Source organism: Drosophila takahashii, chromosome 2L (assembly GCF_030179915.1).
Source record: "Drosophila takahashii strain IR98-3 E-12201 chromosome 2L, DtakHiC1v2, whole genome shotgun sequence".
Lineage (NCBI taxonomy): Eukaryota > Metazoa > Arthropoda > Insecta > Diptera > Drosophilidae > Drosophila > Drosophila takahashii.
This window is the reverse complement of record NC_091678.1, coordinates 24,211,448-24,227,140: the sequence shown is the minus strand read 5'-3', so window position 1 is coordinate 24,227,140 and position 15,693 is coordinate 24,211,448. Positions and strand designations below refer to the sequence as shown.

At 39.1% G+C, this 15,693-nt stretch overlaps 1 protein-coding gene across 3 annotated transcripts in view; it reads right to left on the bottom strand.

The window, feature by feature from the left end:
* The window catches only part of Dpp10 (Dipeptidyl peptidase 10), a 44,638-nt gene extending 32,567 nt beyond the window's left edge, over positions 1 to 12,071 (bottom strand). For 2 of the 3 annotated variants that reach the window (XM_070216618.1, XM_070216613.1), the window contains exon 1: positions 11,357 to 12,071. In XM_070216618.1, the coding sequence (XP_070072719.1) occupies positions 11,357 to 11,380 (24 nt within the window). In that variant the 5' untranslated portion in view covers positions 11,381 to 12,071. The remainder of the gene's footprint in view (positions 1 to 11,356) is intronic. The other variant, XM_017156287.3, reaches the window with a different exon arrangement.
* Between the last annotated feature and the right edge of the window lie 3,622 nt (positions 12,072 to 15,693).

Sequence of the window (15,693 nt, the reverse complement as noted above, 5' to 3'; positions counted from 1 at the left end):
ATTCTACTTTCAAATTCATCTTACTCTTATTTAATTACAACTACTAACAACGAGATCATCCATCAATTTGGCTATTTCTAGAACTCCTTAAATCTTTTGATTTTCTTCCGCTGTTCTCAAAACTTTTGAGGCCAACCTTGTGCGAAAATTGTTGCTTCCTTTGTGTGTGCGTGTGGGTCTCTTGTACTTGCAGATGTATATATTTATATATGTGTAGTTGTAGGTCCTTCTGCGACTGTCTGGGAGCGTGCTAGAATGTGAGACTGTGTGCAAGGTGAAGCGCTCTGGCGGCAGAGACATTCAAATTTAAATACAAATGTTGCACGTGCCCTCGAAGGTGTTTCTGTACAATCCTGCCGATGTGAGCTATGTATATATACATTTGTATGTATGTACGCTCGGATCCGCACGTGTGTGTTAGCCTGTTTAGCTGGGTGTAGGTGTGGGTGTGGGTGCACTCATTTTGGTGATTGCGCTGCTAAGGTTTAATAAAGCAACACCAAGACGACGTCGAGGAGGACAATTACGGGGAATTGCGTGGAGAAATGGCAGCCATTCCGGCGAATCGAGGAGCAGTGTGCCGTGGCCCTCGTATAATAAAGCAACTTACCGGCATAATTGGCAGCCGCAGCCAGAAATAAAAAGTGGGAATACAAAATGCGTAGTATACCCAAAAGGCGCTCGCAAAACTTCAAATTGAAATGAAATGAAGTGTGAAGCGGCATTATCCGCATAAAATCCCACCTTGGCCAGGCACACAATTTGTACTTTTCTATGGCGAGGGGGATTCTGCAGGTGAGAGCGAGAGTGTACATAATTGTTCTCGGTGTGTTTGTTTAGCTTAATTAAAATGCCCAGTGCAAACACAAAAGTGTGCTTGGTTCAGGCCACAAAAATGGAATTTATATATATATCCGCATATACATAGAAAGAAATATTTTTTATCTTCTTTTTCCATTCGCCATTCTATCTTTTTTGGTGCCTCTAATTTGCCTTGGAGCTGCCCACGTGATGGGTCATCCTGTGGAGACAATGTCCTGAGACTATTTCCAAATTAAATAAAAACACCTCTTAACGAGGTAAAAAACTAGTGACGATCGCACCTTTGTAGCAGGATAGCTACGTAGTAGTATGTATGTATGTATAAGTTATTGTATTCCTTCTAGAACATTCCTGAATATTCTTAGAGTACGTTGTTGTTGTTGTAGAGCTTACTCTCTCTCTTGCGATCTCACCACACTCACTCTCTCAGAGAGTCGGGGGTTGGTTCGAGTCGTGAGCTGAGAGCGAAGTTAGTTGAATGCCAGCAGTGATCCTGACCAGATAAAACTTGTGAAATAAAATAATAATAAAACTATAAACTATTTTGTGTAAACATATATTCTACTGTGTGGTATTTCATTAATAGGGACATATATCATACCCCTACAAAATCAGAAGTGGGCCGATCACGTGCCAAACAAATTAAAAACTACAAGTTTAAAAACTAAGAAAGTGAAACAATTTAATAAAACAAAATGGATTTGAACAAAGTATCGATAAAACAATTAAAAATATGGTTAAGTGTATTAAAATGTTCAACGACTGGTTCAAAACAGGAGTTGATTTTACGTTTAAACAAATTACCGAGCGAAAAACGCAATAAGTTTAACGAAATGAAGGAGAACCGAGACTGCGAAAGAAGTAAAGGAGAAGACGGAGGCAAAGAGAAATTCCAAGAACGAGACGGCGATAGAAGTAACTGCAAAGACGGCGGCATTGAGAATTTCGAGGAAGAAGACGGCGACAAAAGTAACAACGAAGACGGCGGTAAAGAGAATTACGAAGTAGAAGAAGGCGACGAAATTAATAGCGAAGATGGAGAAGGCAAGAACAAAGTTGGCGAAAAGAACGACAAAGGCGAAGACGGTGAAAAAGTTCGGGAATATATACGCGAAGATGGAGAAAACGAAAGCGAAGCTGGCGAGGAAACAAGAGGTGAAAGAAGCTACGAAAGAGACGGCAAGCAGAACAAAGGTGGAGGCAGAAATCGAAACTGTGCAGAAGTGAACATGCAGAACCAAGCTGGAGAGAAAGAAAAGATGGAGAACAATTTTAATCAAAGTATAGACATTTCTTTGAGAATGGCTACGCAAGTGTTGTGTGAGTTTGCGGGCGAATCATGTGCGCGCAAATGGATCACTCGGATATATAATATCGCAAGCATCTACGGTATAACCGGAAATTATATAAAACTGTTGATGATTAGCAAAATTAAAGGCAAAGCTAATGTTTGGTTGCACGCAAATGCTGGGCGTGTTTTGTTACCATTGGAGGAATTAACGGCTGAGCTGATCGCAATGTTTGGCGAAAAATCATCAAAGCTGGAGATAAGGCGCAAATTTGAGCATCGCAAATGGAGTGCAGGCGAGACGTTCGGGAGTTATGTTGACGACAAGATAATGCTTGCTCAGGGCATTAATATTGATGGAGATGAAATGTTGAGCTGCATCATCGAAGGTATTACAAATCAAGCGCTGCGCAATCTGGCGCACATTCAAAGCTTTGTGGATGTTGGGCACATAAAGCGAGCATTTGCCGATGTTAGATTGCCGAAATCTGTTGGAAAACCGATGACATCATTGGACTTCAAGGACAAGAAGGAGACACGATGTTTCAATTGCAATGCCAAAGGGCATTGGGCGAACGAGTGCAGAAAGTCAAAACGGGAGAAAGGATCGTGCTATGCGTGCGGCGAGATGGGACATTTTGTGGCGACGTGTTTGAAGAGCAAAAATAAGAACACAGGCAATAATAATTATGTAAGATACGTTGAAATCAATTTTATGAATGATATTAATACCAAGTTAACTACAGAATGTCTCATAGATACAGGGAGCCCGATTTCATTTATTAAAATATCAAAAGTACCAGAAAATGTCTGCAAATTACCAGTTTTAAGTTTATATCATGGATTAAATAAGAGTTACTTAGAAACCTATGGCAAAATATTGTGTTATGTTATGAAGAATTTAAATAAAATTCATTTTCATTTAGTTATTGTGGCAAACAAATCTATGAGTCATGATGTAGTCCTTGGAAGAGATTTTATGGAAGCATGTAATATTAATTTAAACCTCGACACTTTGAAAATGGTTACGGTTGAGAACATTGAAAACCCTCCAAATGTTAGTGATATTGTTAGAAATGTTAGAGAAGAAAATCAGATTGTTAGTGATATTGTTAGTCATGAAAACCAGATAGTTAGCAATGTTAGTGATAAAATTAGCGACAATAGGCAGATGATTAGAAATGTTAGTAAAGTTACAGATAAAGAAATAGTTAGGAATAGCAATGAAATAGATCTAGTGGCAAGGGAATTGTTTAATATTAATATTACAGATGAAAGTCCAGATTACAAAATTGGCAATGAAGTGAATTATAATGTTAGGCGTCATTTTATTAAAATGGTAGAAAGCTGTTATGTAAATAAACAAAGACCAAAGGAACCCGAAGTTAGATGTGAAATAAAATTAAGATTAGAGGATTCTAAACCTTTTAGTTGTTCGCCCAGACGCTTAGCTTATACAGAAAAAGAAAAGTTACAGGTTATATTAGATGAATACTTAAACGAGGGAATTATAAGACCGAGTCAATCGGAGTACGCATCTCCAATAGTGTTAGTAAAAAAGAAAACAGGCGACTTACGACTATGTGTGGATTATCGAAAACTTAATAAGACAATGGTTAAAGATAACTATCCTTTACCTTTAATTGACGATTTGTTAGACACTTTAGTAAATAAAACAATATTTTCGAAATTAGATTTAAAACATGGCTACTTTCATGTATTTGTGGATAAGGACTCAATAAAATATACTTCATTTATGACGCCATTAGGACAATTTGAATTTATGCGAATGCCAATGGGGCTTAAAAACGCTCCTGCGGTGTTTCAGAGATTTATTAATACAATTTTTGCGGACATGATTAGGGATGGTAAGGTAGTAATATATATGGACGACATTATGATCGCCAGTAAAGAGATACAGGAACATTTAAATGTTCTTAGGGAAGTTTTTGATCGTTTAGCAAGAAACAAACTAGAATTGAGAATGGACAAATGTGAGTTTTTACAAGCAAGTGTACAATACTTAGGTTTTTTAGTAACCAGCAAGGGAATACAAGCTAATGATAAAGGAATAGAAGCTGTTAGAGATTTCTCTGTTCCAGATAAAGTACATGGTGTTAGAAGCTTTTTAGGCTTATGTTCGTATTTTAGGAGATTCATTAAGAATTTTTCGATGATCGCAAAACCATTATATGACCTGTTAAAGAAAGATAAAGAGTTTGCATTTGAAGAAAGGGAACTACAATGTTTTGAGATGCTTAAGAAAATGTTAGTTGAAGCGCCAGTGTTAGGATTATATTATTATAAAGACGAGATAGAATTGCATACAGATGCAAGCGCACAAGGTTTTGGAGCGGTCTTACTACAAAGGAAAGAGGATAAAAAGTTGCACCCTATTTTTTATTTTTCAAAGGCCACAACAAAAGACGAGGCAAAATATCACAGTTTTGAACTTGAAACGCTAGCAATAATTTATGCTCTACGAAGATTTAGAATTTATGTGCAGGGTAGACGATTTAGAATAGTTACTGATTGTAACTCACTGACGTTAACATTAAATAGGATTGAGTTAAACCCTCGAATTGCACGATGGGCATTAGAATTGCTTGAGTATGACTTTGAGTTAGTTCATAAATCGGGAAAACTTATGCAACACGTAGACGCGTTAAGTAGGAATACGAATATACTGGTATTAGAAACGAATAGTTTTGAAGACAATTTAATTATTTGTCAAGCGAAAGATGAAAAGTTGAAAGATGTTAGGAAAAAGTTAGAAAAAGAGGAAGATAAAATGTTTGAGATGAGAAATGGAGTTATTTATAGAAAATCAAATGATGGGAAATTGTTATTCTGTGTGCCAGGAGAAATGGAGGACAAGATATTATACAAATATCACAATGAATTAGGTCATTTAGGACGAGACAAGGTTATGGATGCTATTGTTAGGACGTATTGGTTTCCGAATATGAAAGAAAAAGTTGTTAGACATATTGATAATTGTTTGAGATGTGTGGCATATTCGCCAAAGTCAGGAAAAGGGGAAGGAATGTTGCACAGCATACCAAAAGGAAATGTGCCATTCGAAATTATACATATCGATCATTACGGACCGGTTGATAATGGAAGATCAAAGAAACATTTGTTTGTGGTGATAGACGGTTTTACTAAATACGTTAGGCTATATGCAACAAAGACGACGAACACAAAAGAAGTTATTATAGCAATGAAAGATTATTTTAGGTCGTACAGCAGGCCAACATGTATCGTTTCGGACAGAGGAAGCTGTTTTACATCGGAAGAGTTTGGAAGATTTGTCGAAGAATATAATATTAAGCACGTAAAAATTGCGACTGGGTCACCTCAGGCCAATGGGCAGGTGGAAAGAATTAATAGAATAATTGGGCCAATGATAGCTAATAGGTATTCTATTATAGGCCAATGATAGGCCAATGTTGAGGACGTTGAATTTTCATTGAACAATACAAAGCAAAGAAGCATTGCACAAATGCCGAGTAAAATGTTGTTTGGAATCGAACAGAAAGGAAAAGTTATTGATGAATTGAGGCAAAAGTTAGAAGAATTAGATAATGTTAGTGATGTTAGAGATTTAGACGAAATTAGGAAAAATGGAGTGGAATCGCAAATCAAATTACAAAATGACAACGAAAGAAGATACAATGAAAAAAGGAAGGATAGTTTAGAGTACAAAGTTGGAGATTATATTATGGTGAAAAATTTCGATAATGCAGTAGGAGTCGCAAGGAAGCTAATACCCAAACACAAGGGTCCTTATGTTATAGATAAAGTTTTGAGAAATGATAGGTATGTAATAAAAGATGTGGAAGGTTTTCAATTGTCGCGTTGCCCTTATCAAGGAGTCTGGAGTAGTCAAAATATTAAGCATTGGATTGGTAAACGAAAATAGCTGTAAATATATCCAAAGAATTGTAAAGCTAAAGACTGATAGTATGTAAGATAATTTTAGATGAAATCAATTGTAAATTAAACCAAGATCAGGGGATCTTGAAATGTCAGGACGGCCGAATTGTAGCAGGATAGCTACGTAGTAGTATGTATGTATGTATAAGTTATTGTATTCCTTCTAGAACATTCCTGAATATTCTTAGAGTACGTTGTTGTTGTTGTAGAGCTTACTCTCTCTCTTGCGATCTCACCACACTCACTCTCTCAGAGAGTCGGGGGTTGGTTCGAGTCGTGAGCTGAGAGCGAAGTTAGTTGAATGCCAGCAGTGATCCTGACCAGATAAAACTTGTGAAATAAAATAATAATAAAACTATAAACTATTTTGTGTAAACATATATTCTACTGTGTGGTATTTCATTAATAGGGACATATATCATACCCCTACACCTTCAACGTACAAAAGTTCTGATATCAACTTTTGTGACGAAAAATGATTTTAGATGCGACTAAATAAGTACGCTACCTAAAATTTACTCGTTCGGCCCGCTTTAGCAAATATTTAATATCTACACGAATGTTTTTCTGTTGTAGCGTGCCGAATGAATAAATTTCAGGTAGCGTACTTATTTAGTCGCATCTTAGTAGTACCGTAGTATAGAAGTTACGGCTCTCCGAATTTTAGCTATTTATAGCTGTTTTCCCGCTAAACTAGCGGGTTTTTCCAAAAGTGGTAGAACAAAAGTTTTTTATATCGATGTGATGAACGTCATATCAAATTTTCAGAACTTAAAAAACATATTTTGGACAAGTGGACAAGCGGACAAGTGGACAAGTGGACAAACTGACAAACAGAATTAAATTTTCATTTTGGGAAGAAGAAGAAAATCTTATTTTGGCTATAACTTTTGAACGGAGAGTCGGATTTTGACAAATGGCCCCTCATTCGACGGGTATTTTCAAAAGGAATACAACTAAAACATTGCGAGGGGGCATTTATCCCCACCGGCCCCAACAGCTCCAAATTTCGAAATTTTCACTTTTTCACTTTCACCGCTCTCTCTCCCAAGCCAATTGATTTTCTTAAAGTCTTGGTATGCAATCCTTTAAGTTTTTGCAATACCTTTCGATTGGTGTATTACTCATTACGATCGGACTATCACTGCCGATTTTCAATTTTGCGGCTATATAATAGTAGTCGCCTTCGCACACTCTCCTGGTGCGCTTCGTCACTACATGGACTGCCGTCCATAGTGATGTCAATGCTGCCCAGGGAACTATTGAAAATCTAATACATTTCTGGCTTGAATTTATTGATATAATTAAATTATTTGGTAGTTTATTGAGCTTTGTTCTCTAGTGGTAATTTAATCTGCCATATGTACATTTGTGTAGCGTGTTTTGACTAGCCATTAATAAGCAGATAATTAATTTCTGAATTTAATAATTTATACTTTTCATGAAAATATTAAAATGCTATTTTCTTGTCAAGGAGCTTTTTCTTCTAGTCTTGTTCACATCACTATGGCATGCAAATTCAATAATTAATTGAGCTTAAATTACAAGGATGTAATGAAAATGTGCTTATGCTTGGCCAATAACCAAATTAATAGGGCGGTAAAAGGAGATGTTTAATTGTGTTATAAGTAAAATAATCATGACTTTGGCCCATAAATATTATAAAATTTTTAAAATAGGAAAGTGTTTTAATTATTTAATCAATCATTTTGGTTTTTATTGTAAAATTATGATAATGATAAATCAACCACGCAAATAAAGCGGTCAATTCGACATGAGCATGGTACATTTCTGGTATTGCATACGCATATAGCGAGTTACCGATTACAGTTAATGAGTAGGACGGAGAAAGACACATTCGAAACGACCTTTCGCTTACACTTTGGGCATATCATATTGGATATTATAACATCAAATCGATCATCGTTTCATATCAAGTTTTAATTTTTATGTAGCTAAAAGCTAGGGCAATAAAAAACCTTTTGAGTGCGTGGCATTTGTACAGTTTTCCTACACGATCACGACTCTGGGGCATCTCTATGCTACCACCTGCTGCCTGTCGTGGCCGCCTTTGGTGATGCTGTTGCTGTTGATGTTGCCACTGCTGTTTACCCGGTTTTTATACAGCAAAAAGCAATTTGGTCTGCCAGCGAGTGGGCTTTGGCCGCCTCTTCTTTGACAGCCTTTGTCGGCTGTCTGTCGGCTGGCTGTCCTGCTCCTTCTGAATGTATCTGCCCTTTTCTCCCTCAAATAAGCCATTTTATGCTGTTGTCGTTGTTGCACTGCGGTGTTGACACCCCGCTGGCTTGGCACTTCAATTTTAGAACGACGGTGGCAGCGGGAAGAGCAGCAAAAATGTATTTTCTCCCAGACATCCTCAGCCACCCTTAGCCACCCTCACCTGCCTAATGGTCTGTGCTGGGTGTTATAACCGGACATTGGCGACCATAACTCTAATGGACACGTGCAGGCGGGAGAAGGAATGGCTTCTTCATTCATTTTTTTCTCGGTACATAATCTAGGCTATTAAAATTCAGTGCTGGAGATGACAGTGCGTATACGTAATGCGGCGAGATTGGCCCAAAATTGGGCATTCAAAGGGCGGCCTGTAATTGCCGAGCTTTGCACCAAACGAAAATTCGCATAAAAGCGGACTTTTTATAGGTTCATAATTTCAAGCAAGAATTTTGCGGGCCAGAATTTTAAATTCACCCCTTCTCCCACCAAGTTAATCCTTTCGTTTACTCTGGAATTCCTTGAGATTAAGCTCCCCGAGAAGCCGCAGCCACCGCATTCATCATCCATCATCCGCCAGCTGAACCATCCGCTCCATCAACTACATACACAGCTTTTGGCTAATGATTGTGTGCCAGAAGTCTTCACCTCATCCTTAGCCGAAAAGCGAAAAAGCGTTTGCTGGCGGCGAGCGCTTCACACCGATTCGGAAAACATAATATTTTTGGAGGGGTGATGCAGGGTGTTTGCGTGCCGACGGCCTTGGTGGAAAACTTGTTCCGAGCGTAGCATAGTTTTCCGCGCTTCCCTACGAGACGCCCCCGAACTCGCTCGCACTTTAATTAAAACGGCGAACAAACACGAGGCAAGAATGTCGGGGCTTATGGCCATCAATCAAAGTGACAAAATAAAATGTTTGTTCGCCCGGCTGAGGGCGGGGCGCTCTGCAGATAATAATGTGCATTGACAAAGGCCTCGTCAAGTATGCAAAGGCATTCGGGCTCGTATTCTGATTCTGATTCGACTGTTTGCAGCTGTCGAAAATGAAGAGACCATAAAATGTTGCTGCGAGCAGGGACAAGCGAATGAAATTTATTGCCCTGTTGTGATAAACGTGACGCGCTGTGCCAAGGGCCACGCCCTCCGAAAGGGGGCGGGGATGAGCAGGACATTTTACAAGTGCCTGTTACGTTTGATTTGTGTGTGTGTGTGACCGCCTGCCAGGGAAAGGAGGCAGTTTCGCCGTTCGAACAGCTGACAACAGGTTAATGCGAGCCAGCCAAGCGGCTGTGGGGATGGGCTTCTTGAATAATGAGGCCAGATTGATGATCTTTAATGGCTGAACTTGGGCACAAGTTGGCTAAATTAAGTTGTTGGTAAAAATGGCAAAAACTAACATAAATCTCCACTCAGAAATTGGCCTGTTTAACCATATTTCGTAACTCCACTCCAATGATATTTTTATTTTTATTGCAAAGAATAATTTTTTTGTGTTTCATAAGTTGTTTTTTCAGGATTTGGTTCCTTTATTTAATTGGTTAATCGTTCGTTTTATTTCCTTGGTAATTGTTATAGATGTCGATTCCCTTAAGAAAACAAAATTTACTCGAAGCAATGAATTACCTTGGTTTATACCAATTTCGACTGATTTACGTACCCGAACATATTGTCTATTTTCAAAAAATGTTTATTTTAATGGTATTAAATTTGCACAAATTCAGAAGCGGAAACGGAAACGGGGGTGACTGCATTTGCTATTTAAATCTACCTGGAGGCCAATGCTAAATCCAAAGCCAAAGTTCAAATGCAAGTAAAAGCCCTAACCGGATAACTGATAACCTAGAAAAGCTGCCATGACAGAGGGAAAAGTTTACGTTCAAGGTTCAATCAACTTAGCCCGGAATATTTGCTCAAATTCGTGTCCAACGTGGCGTATGCTCGACATTGGCCCTCACCAGGTTTTAGTTAGTGGCAGTCAGTAACCCCCTCCCATCTCGCGCCGCCAATCGCTTTAGTAGCCTGTTTTGACATTTTCCCATCTCGCTTTTTTTCGGCTTTGTTTCCACCATTTTTCGGACCGCGTTTTTGCCCTGGATTTTCATACCTTTGCGCCTTGTTGCAGCTGGTGCCCGAAATAAGCCTAAAAGGTAGAACATTTACCCCCGAAAAAACGTGAAATTCCGCCACTGCATTTGCATTTCTTTTTCATAGTTTTTGTTGAAATTTTTCAGTTCTTTTTTCCCGTTGAGCTGCCAAAGCCATAGAGCCAGTTGGCCAGTTTGGAGGCTTAGATAAGGACTCTTGGAAATTAATGCGCGATTTCTTTCTCTCAATGGGCGTCTGTTTTTGGCAGCCAACTTGGCTGGCCGATAAGGTTTAGTTTGTCTGTGCGCTTAAAATGTAACCTCACGATTTCGGGCCAGAAGAGGCATTAAAAGGAAACAAACCCTCACGGACATACGGGGCGTATACATCACGTGAATGTGACTGCCTCCTTTTCTCCTCCTAAAGGCGGCAATAATCGTAAAATAAAAATTCGTGCAAAGGCAACAGAAGGTGACCAAGACGATGGCTTAGGATACCCTAATCCAATTGAGCATATTAGTTAGATGTTCTTTTAAGGTAGTAAATTAATGAAATGAACGTGTTTTTGCCTTCTTAAAATTAAATATTTGTCTCTCTCGACCTTAGCCTAAGAATATCATGCGGCCAAAGAGTATTCGCCATTGATGGATGGTCAAAGTTCAAAGAGCGCGAAATTCGATGGGAAATGAAAATAAATATAAAATTAGCAGTAAAAGTTGGGGGAGGTGCTCGCGCAAGTCGGCATGCAAACGCGTTAAAATGCGAAATTCAATTTGGTGGAGCTGAAAACAGGCAAAGGGCAAAAAAGGCATGCCGCAGAAATTCGGTCGGTGAAAAATGTGTGTCTGTGGGTGGGTTTTGGTGCTGGTTTTTGATCTGGGAGCGAAGCATTAAAGTGTTTCGCTTTAAAGGCGGGAATTCCGCTGCTCGAGGCAACTGCCAGCGGTAAGGACGAGCCTTTTTCGGGACTCAGAACTAAGGACTCACCACAATGCGCCTGACACGTGTCATTTTGCGGTAATCGCCCAGCTTGAGGCCTGGCAGGCGAACAATTTCCCGGGATTTGGATGAAGTGCCAGGCGGGGAAAACGAAACCGGCGGCAGGAGCAAAAGTTTTTCCTTCCCGATTTCCTTTTTCGCTTCTGATTGCCGCCTGTCAGTTGCAGTTTGTATCTCACAATTAGCGACGGCAAATGCAAAACTTCGCCACCGCAGGACACTTTCAAAAGTTCCTTCTCAAAATACCACAACACTTGGTTTTTTCTAAATCACTGTTCACTATTCACTGTAAACCCTTCAAGTTTTTAATCAAGAAAAGTTCATTCGAAAATTAGCAAATATTTTTAGTTCAAAATTAGAGTTTTCCTAAGAAAATTGTTGAGTTTTTCGCCTTCTTCTTTCCTCGTTCGTATTTTTTCACAGCGTTTGGCCGGATTTTCTTTGGTATCGACCGCTGCGCCAAACGTCTCAGATGAAACTGAACGCTGCCCGAGATTCGCAGGCAGATGAAATACCCCTGGAAAATCCGTGTGGCCAGGCCAGGAGCAACAACAAAACTGCGGCAAAGAGCGCAACTGCTGCTCTCGGACTCTCTTGCCTGACTTTTGCCTCTGCTCTCAGCGCCGCTCCACTGCGTATACGTAACGTCACGACAAAAACCAGCTGTGAGCAAAGTGGCACGAAATGTGGCTAAAAGTGTGCGAAAAAATATAATAAATACTTATTGATAATTTATTTATAAGGTGAAAATGCTTACGATATTTTTTATAACAATCAGTAATAGTAGGTAATTTCTTAAAATGAGTACTTAATTAATCACATTTATTTCCTGTTGGATTATTCAACTATTTTCACTGTTGCAACCTTTTAGCCTAATATAAAATTAACAATAATATTATTTCACCATAAACATAGGGCATTTTTACAAGCGAAATAATCAAGACTAGCGCTGAAAATAAAAGTATCTTTAAAATATAACATTTCTTAAACCGTTTTTTTTCGTTTGGAATATTAGCTTAACTTTTCAACTAACCTTGTCCCACTGTTTTAGTATTTCCGTTCTGTAAAAGTTTTCTTGCAGTGCATGAGAGACGAAAAGAGAACATTTTTGTTACCGCCGAGAGAAAGCGTTCAGTGAGTGCTTCCTTTTTTGCTTGATAAAAGTTTTATTTTCCCAAACAAATTGCAGAGGCAAAAAAGTAAGGCACGCGGACAGCCTGAAACAGGGAGTTTTTGGGATCGGAAGGGCGGAAAGGGATTCAGCTGGAGTGGGCTGCTGGAAGAAATGAGGATGGGGGGTTTCTGGATAAGTGGGCGCCTCTCCATGGGTGTGTGCCTTTATTAGGTTGTGTGTGTGCGAGCGTTTGTTTATCTGTTTGTTTTGTTACATTTTCTGTGAATTTCACTGTTTTTTGTGTGTCTTCTTGGAGCAGAGCGAAACGGGCTGAAGTCGAGAAATTCAAAAATCAAGTTCTGCAAACTTGTTGATGACAAGCCCGGCCTGTGTGTGCGTGAGTGCGGGAAACTCTCGGCTCGGCTTTAAAACGAGGAGAGATAGTTTCCTTGTGGATGTGCGTGTGTGTTCTTGGTTTCGGTGGCTCAGCGCAGGAAGGTGGTCTATTTACATATGCCGAGGAACAACATGTTGATTTTACACGTGTTCAACTGGGGCGCACAAGTGCACATGTTCACTATCCAAGTGAAAGACTGCGTCTGTCTAGGATCTGCAGTAATTAATTCACTGCACGCTAATTGCAATTTAATTGCCTAACGACTCACGACAGAAGGCAGGATCAAAGTTGGCAAATGGCTTTAGTTGTTTTTTGTTACTTACTTTTATGCTACCGGAAATTGTTCTGCTCGCAAATAGAGCACAGATTTAATCGGTTTAGGGTGGCAATTGGGAGTAGAAATAATTTTTACACATTTTAAAGGTAGTCGATATAAAAGATATCATTTATAGACTTAAAAAAAGAGACTTTAATATTTTTAACGTTTATTAAAAGACATATTTTAGCAAAAAACATCTATGATATCCTTAAAATGTATCTTAAAAATTGAGTAAAAGTAAAGGTACTAAAAAAAGAACTTTAAAAAATTAAAGAGCATTCCTAAAGACTTAAATTTAAAACAGAGTAAAATAGTATTAGCTTAGACTAAAACCAATTCAATGCCAGAACGGAAAATTCCAGCACCGATTAAACCTGATATGCGTGTTTTCTGTGTCCTTTTTCTCCCCATTGTTTTTTCTTACTCTTCTGCTTTTCCCAGTCGAAAGTTATCCACTACTTTTGCTGCTGCCCAGGCTGTTTTGCTGTTGTCTTTTGCTTAGACCGGCAGTTCCGGTGAAGGAGCCGCAGCAGCGTGCCCAAGTGGCCCGAAAGGGGATTCCCCAGTCCCTTCTGCCACGTGTAATCCTTTCTGCCATATGACCCCAGCGGTCGTCATTCCGATGGCCCCTTTCGCCCTCGTCCCGGTGCCTTCATCACATTCTTTTGGTATTTTTAGGCTTTCCTTTGCGAGCTTTTCCATTGTTGGGGTTTCTTGTTTTGTTTGGGCTTTGATTACTTTAAGTTTTGGTTTTCGAATGATTGGCACGGCTCTGGAGCTCTGAGGAGGCGGCACTGATAGGTCTTTGATGTAAATGATAGCAGGGGAGGATTTCAGCCGGGATATTGGAGCTTTAAATTTGCATTTGGGCCGGGCTCAAGCTGGAAATCCGAGGCAGCTGCCTCCTGGCCTCGGGTTTGGTCGATAATTCATTTCATAATTACGTATTTCGTCTAATTGGCGGAGTTGGACCGTGAATTGTGGCAGGGCATTCAATTTGAATATTATGCCAGATTAGTTTCTCCTCTGAAACATGCACAATAGTCCAGCATAATTTCATAGAGTAGCCGCATAAAGGCTGACGCAACTGCATTCGAATGCCACAACTATTTTGATGATTTTCGCGCAAATGAATCGATGATAAAATCAGCTTTATGGGGAATGCTTAACGCCAGCATCAAATTCCCAAAGCTCTTGAATGTGTCGTTAAAGCTGAACAACTGCAGAATCAAAGAAGGGATTATACCCTTTGAATAGGTAATTTTCTCTCCTCATGACTTTTGTAATTCCTTGGGAACAATTTAAACATTTATTACAAGGAATATTTAGGGTGGGGCAAAAACGACCACTTTTAGAATGGATGTAAAAAGGTAAAATATGTTATTAGTTAATCCTTATAAAATTAAAATGCTTACAAAATTTATGGATTTTTTATTTCAAACTTTTCTAATAAATTTCTAAAAAAAATACAAATAATTTGTTAATATGTTCAAAGGGTATCAGTGCTTCGTTTCGCCCCAAAAATTATAATCCGTTTTTCATTGCATGACTTTTATTGCCAAGCTGCAGCGCTATTTGCTGACAATTAACATTTTATGCGTTCTATTTTTTCCCGCTTTTATATCGCCCATTCCAGAAGTGACTAGCTGCCTAATCAAGAGTTAATCCAGCAGCTCCTCCCTTCCCCGCCAGTGAGGTCATACATAGTTTGGGGCTCTGGACCGTCGCATAATAATTAGCTACCAGCGTAATTTGCCTCAATTTATGCGCATACATTCAGAGTAAAGGACCTTTTGTTCAATTTATGCAGAACATTCTGCGATTATAAATGCTTAAACGATGGAAAACTAGAGGCAAATGTTTGAGCAGAATTTGGCATCCGGTTTTAATTGTGGCCACTGGCCAGGCACAATGGATGAACAGGACAGGAAGGCGTCCATATCTATATGGAATCTGCCTTGGCTGGCTTGCAAAATGACAGCTTGTGTTAAGTGAATGTGGTCGACGCTTTCCATTTGCCATTTACCATTTCAATTGCAAATTAACTTTGCAGTCCAATGTCTGACAATGCCAACAACAATCTTCCACGACATGTGTGCGAATGCATATATACAGTAGAATATATATTTGTAGGAGATATATATATTAACACCACATGGCAGCCACAAAAATAAACTCAACTGCTGCTGTCGAGTGGGAAATGCAATGTTCTTTGCTTTGCAGGGCGCCGCTGACTTCTTCCGCCGGGAAATTGTTGGAGCCCTCAAGTTATTTCTAATTAAAGCTTAATTGTATCCAACAGACATATGTGCAGTTAAGAAAGCGAAGGAAATAAAATGCATATCAACAAATTAAACTTTAACTGCCTTTTAAATTTCGACTTCATCGCCTTCGGAAAATTTCCACCTTGATAAACGAAACCAAAACAACATAATCCCTGAACTTAAAGCTCTATGCCGGACTAACCGGCTCAAATTCAATGGCAATTGCTTCCA